The sequence below is a fragment of the Gobio gobio genome (genome assembly GCF_949357685.1).
Source record: "Gobio gobio genome assembly, chromosome: 19".
Classification (NCBI taxonomy): Eukaryota; Metazoa; Chordata; class Actinopteri; order Cypriniformes; family Gobionidae; genus Gobio; species Gobio gobio.
Genome location: NC_137112.1, coordinates 5728071 through 5734070, shown reverse-complemented (window position 1 = coordinate 5734070; position 6000 = coordinate 5728071). Strand labels below are relative to the sequence as shown.

At 36.8% G+C, this 6000-nt stretch overlaps 2 protein-coding genes across 2 annotated transcripts in view; one reads left to right on the top strand and one right to left on the bottom strand.

Moving 5' to 3' along the window:
* The window catches only part of traf3ip2b (TRAF3 interacting protein 2b), a 1379907-nt gene that overhangs the window by 387392 nt on the left and 986515 nt on the right, over positions 1 to 6000 (bottom strand). The gene's annotated exons all lie outside the window — the stretch shown is intronic.
* Positions 1 to 6000, top strand: part of il17rd (interleukin 17 receptor D) — a 76368-nt gene that overhangs the window by 40814 nt on the left and 29554 nt on the right. The window contains exons 2-3 of the mRNA XM_079844699.1: positions 165 to 228; positions 2330 to 2455. Of these exons, the coding sequence (XP_079700825.1) occupies positions 165 to 228; positions 2330 to 2455 (190 nt within the window). The remainder of the gene's footprint in view (positions 1 to 164; positions 229 to 2329; positions 2456 to 6000) is intronic.

The window sequence follows — 6000 nt, the reverse complement described above, 5'->3', positions numbered from 1 at the left end:
GGTGTTGTTGATAATTGTGGGATTGTGTGCTGCGGCTGTCACCACATGAAGAGCCGCTGGTTTTGAAGGCCCGAGCGCACATTCCTGTTACACAAGTTGCTGTTTGTCTCTCAGACATTCATGGCTGTGTAATAACACATTTTCTGTGCTCTCCTTCTCTGCAGGGAATGCAGTCGTCCAGCGCCGATGAGAGCGGTCGCAAACTCGCGGTCACCTTCAGAAACGACAGTAAGACCTCTCTCTACCTGTACAGTTCATGTGCGGAGCTCACAGAAACATGCCGTTTCAACCCAAATCCACTGATTTGGCACATTAATATTACATTTTCATGACTAATGCATCTGGACATTTTCCTTTTTCGTTTTTTATTGAATCACAAATCAAACTCTTGCATATATAATTTTTGCATACAATAATTTTTATTTAAATCAGTACAAATAACAAAAAAGGCAGTGTGTATACTGCATTAATGCATCAATACTATGCAATCAAAAATATATCATTAATTATTTTGCATTATGATAACGACAGTTGTTTGGGAAAATTATGCAAATAATTACATTTTTTATTCAAATGTGATTTATTTCAATCTGTGTAAATTTAAATAAATAAAAACATATTGATGCATGAATATTATGCATCTGTGCATTTTCCTTTAAATGTTTTTTTATTGAATCACAAATCAAACTCTTGTATATATTAAAAAAAGGGGGAAAAATAATATGCATAAATGATTTTTATTTAAATCGGTGTAAATAACAAAAAAGGCAGTGTGTATATTACATTAATGCATCAATAATTTGCAATTAAAAAATATATAATTAATTATTTTGCATTATGATAATGTCAGTTGTTTGGGAAAATTATGCAAATTATTTTATTTTTAGTAAAATGTTGTTTTAAATGAGTGTAAATTTAAATAAGCAAAAACTTATTGATGCATCAGTATTATGCATATGTGCATTTTCCTTTAAATGCTTTTTTATTGAATCACAAATCATAGTCTTGCATATAATAAAAAAGAAGAAAAATTAGTTTGATTAAATCATTGTAAATTTAAATAAACAAAAACATATTAATGCATCAGTTGTATGCATCTGTTCATTTTCCTTTTATTTTTTTATAGAATCACAATTCTCATGTATGTATTATAATATATATATATATATATATATATATATATATATATATATATATATATATATATATATATATATATATATATATATATATGCATAAAATTATTTTTATTTAAATCAGTGTAAATAACAAAAAAGACATTGCTAAATTGATGCATCTTTACTTTGCAATTAAAAAATTCACTGCATTATAATAATTATGCTAATTATTATTATTTTTTATTAAAAAAGTTTTATTTAAATCAATATAATTTTAAATAAACAAAAAATGTAAGCATCTAAATAATATATATTATTTATTATTTATTAACTAATGAGAATAGTTTAAGAATATTGTAACAATTATTTGTATTTAAATCAGTACAAATTAAAATAAATATAATAAACCAAAAAAGGTGTGTATATATATATATATATATATATATATATATATATAACATTTTATAATAGTAAAATAATAATATATATTATAAAAATAATAATAAACTTAATAATATATAAACTTTTTGTTTTACGTTATAATAATGTTAATTTGGGTGGGAAATGTGCTTAATTGTCATTCAAATAATGTCACAATTACAAAAAATAGAAATAAGTCCTAAAAAAAGCATACATTATACAGTATAATGTGATTTTTGTGGTGAAATGTGGCATGTTCAGTGTGAGACTCGCTGTAATTGATTCTCTCTGCTTGGCTTAATATAGTATTTATTCTCTTGTTAACGCCTAACGTTGTTTCAGTCGAGCTTCCTGAGCTCTTGTCCGCCCCTTACGCAATGAAAAGTCAAGTTTCTCATCCTGTAGCTAATCCTGATTTTTCCTCAGCATTCAATCCCCATTATGTGTGACTGCGAACGGGAACGGACCTCGGCTCAAAGCCATTCTCATTAGCATCACAATGAGGCTCGCGTAAAAAAGAGCGGAGGGGTGTGAGGGACACAAGCCACTGCTCCTCTTCCTTTACCTGCTTATCTGCAGTCGCTGAGGAGAAAGAAAGTAGTGAAAGAAAGAAAGAAGGAAGGAAGGAAGGGGGTGGGGAAATAGTGTCTCCTTGCATGGCTGCATATTTTCTCTCTGAGCTTGCCAAAGAATCTCACCGATGTTCTCACAGGGAAACACTGTGTCTGTCTTACTACTTCACTCTCTCTCTCTCTCTCTCTTTGTGTTCCTGCTCTTTTTATCCCAATTAGACTGCTCTCTCAACTGGAATCTGCTGGGGAAACACGCCATCCATGAAGTGAACAACATCACCTACAGCCACTTGTCATGTGACAGCCAGGCGGCTGTGGTGGTCCACTGGATGGCCAGCCCTCTTGGTAGGTTTCTTCTGCTTTCAAACGCCCGACATGTCAACTTCTGTCCCATTGGACTGAGTTTGGGGCGGGACAACCTGTTGGTAGATAAAGAACGGGCCGTTTTGCAAAAGTAGGTAACAACACGAGTTAAAGGGATAGTTCACCCAAAAACTAAATGTGATGTTTTTCTGCTTACCCCCAGGGCATCCAAGATGTAGGTGTCTTCGTTTCTTCAGTAGAACTCAAATGAAGATTTTTAACTCCAACCGTTGCTGTGTGTCAGTCATATAATGCTTGTCAATGGGGTCTAATTCTATTAGAGTAAAAAAAAACATGGACAGACAACTTCAAATTAAACCCCGCGGCTTGTGGCGACACATTGATGTCTTAAGACACGAAACGATCAGTTTCTGAGAGAAACCCAACAGTATTTATGCTTTTATTTCACCTCATATCAGATGAATGTCATCAGCTCTTCAGACCGCCATCACTTCCTGTGAGTGAGGTCAAAATCAGACCTCTGGATTCTTCTGGAGAGCGTGTGGCGGCGCTTTAAAGGGTTAGTTCACCCAAAATAAAAATTCTGTCATTAATTCCTCACCCTCATGTCGTTCGACACCCGTCAGACCTCCGTTCATCTTCAGAACACAAATGAAGATATTTTAGTGTAAATCTGATGGCTCTGAAAGGCCTCCATTGACACAATGCACGGTTCACTCTCAAGACCCTTAAAACGTACTAATGTCCATCTCACTACAGTGGTTCTACAATAACTTTATGAATCGGCGAGAATAGTTTTTGTGCGCAAAAAAACCCTAAATAACGACTTATATAGTGATGACGATTTCAAAACATGGCCTCATGAAGCTTCGAAGCGTTATGAATCAGTGAGTCGAATCATGATTCGGATCGTGTGTCAAACCGCCAAACTGCTGAAATTTGGCGATCCAAACTGCTGAATCGACTCACTGATTCAAAACGCTTCGAAGCTTCATGATGGCGTGTTTTGAAATCGTCATCACCAGTGATGGGAATAACGGCGTTACAGATAAACGCCGTTACTAACGGAATTATTTGTTTCAGTAACGAGTAATCAAACGAATTACTGTTTCTCCCGTTACAACGCCGTTAGCGTTACTGAGGAAAAAAAATGCGGCGTTAGTCGCGTTACTATAATTGAGCTCACTGAAGCGCTTTTCATCCGAACAGGCTCTCTGTCAGTCGGACCTGCAACTTGTGTGTGTGTGCGCGCGCACTAGCCATGCGTGTTGGGGGTGGGTGCGGTGGTACACATAACTGATGATGATTGGTGGGTGGGAGACAAGGTTGAAGTTGATAGGTTGAGTTCACACCTATTTTTTTCACGGTCTTTGGTTCACAGACACACACACACACACACACACACACACACACACACACACACACCTATGACGCACACGCATATGCACATTCAGCGATGGTCCAACGACTTCAAAGGTAGCGTTCGCAAACTGGAAGTATAAGCGCTACTTTTCCGTCGTTGAGGTGAAAGGTAAGAATATTTAAGTAACGTGCAACTTATGCCCAGGAAGAGTCTCTCCACGCCGGTGGAAGTGATTCTGAAGCGCCTCACATCATCATATGCCACAAAATTAGTGGCTAAAAACCCAGGTGATAACGTGAGCTCCACTACCAAAGGAAAGTACAGTACTGATAATATTTACACAATATTTACACTATAGTAGGCCTACTGATAATATTTACAATAATGCATTGAATTTGATAGGTGTCTCTCACATTGTCCCACAGTAACATTACAATAGTGTACATTAATGCACAATGTTTTATAATAATAATTTATTCTATTTAGTGTCCAATTCATTTAACATATCTAATATTGGGGGCATCCAAGTTATTTGACATATTTGAACATTTGGAGAAAAAAAAAAAAGTAACGCAGTAATTACTTTCCCTGGTAATTAGTTACTTTTATAATGATGTAACTCAGTTACTAACTCAGTTACTATTTGTAAGAAGTAACTAGTAACTATAACTAATTACTTTTTTAAGTAACGTGCCCAACACTGGTCATCACTATATAAGTCGTTATTTAGGGTTTTTTTGCGCACAAAAACTATTGTCGCCGATTCATAAAGTTATTTTAGAACCACTGTAGTGAGATGGACTTTGTAACAACGTCTTTAGTGCCTTTTAAGGGTCTTGAGAGTGAAGCGTGCCATTGAGCCAATGGAGGCCTTTCAGAGCCATCAGATTTACACTAAAATATCTTCATTTGTGTTCTGAAGATGAACGGCGGTCTTACGGGTGTCGAACGACATGAGGGTAAGTAATTAATGACAGAATTTTCATTTTTGGGTGAACTAACCCTTTAAATAGCTGTGGCTCGGAGGCTTGCTCCAAACTCATTTCGTTGCATTGTACTTGTACATGTGTAATGACAATAAACTTGAATGTAATCTAATCTAAGAAAAAAATACCAGCTGGATCATAGATATATATACGTAGATGCCTCATTCGAGCGATCCACGCAGGCACTAATGAGGCATCTATGTATATATCTATGACCCGGCCGGTATTTTGACCTCACTCACAGGAAGTGATGGCGGTCTGAAGAGCTGATGACATTCATCTGATATGAGGTGAAATAAAAGCATAAGTTCTGTTGGGTTTCTCTCAGAAACTGATCGTTTCGTGTCTTAAGACATCAATGTGTCGCCACAAGCCGCGGGGTTTAATTTGAAGTTGTCTGTCCATGTTTTTTTTTACTCTAATAGAATTAGACCCCATTGACAAGCATTATATGACTGACACACAGCAACGGTTGGAGTTAAAAATCTTCATTTGAGTTCTACTGAAGAAACGAAGACATCTATATCTTTGATGCCTTTGGGATAAGCAGAAAAACATCACATTTAGTTTTTGGGTGAACTATCCCTTTAACATTAAAGCATACAGATTCAATAATTTGTCTAAAAAAGGCATTGCTGTGTTTATCTGATGCAAATCAATCACAAAGAGGTTCTCATTTCACAGACTTTATTGTCAGACAAATTTATATAATCAGTTGCATTTAGTTTAAATGATAATAATGTATTTATATACACTGATCAGGCATAACATTATGACAGGGTAAGTGAATAACACTGATGATCTTCATCACCTGTTAGTGGGTGGGATATATTAGGCAGCAAGTGAACATTTTCTCCTCAGAGTTGATGTGTTAGAAGCAGGAAAAATGGGCAAGCGTAAGGATTTGAGCGAGTTTGACAAGGGCCAAATTGTGACGGCTAGACAACTGGGTCAGAGCATCTCCAAAACTGCAGCTCTTGTGGGCTGTTCCCGGTCTGCAGTGGTCAGTCTCTATCAAAAGTGCTCAGAGGAAGGAACAGTGGAGAACCGGCCACAGGGTCATGGAGGACCAGTGGAGAACCGGCCACAGGGTCATGAAGGACCAGTGGAGAACCGGCCACAGGGTCATGGAGGACCAGTGGAGAACCGGCCACAGGGTCATGAAGGACCAGTGGAGAACCGGCCACAGGGTCATGAAGGACCAGTGGAGAACCGGC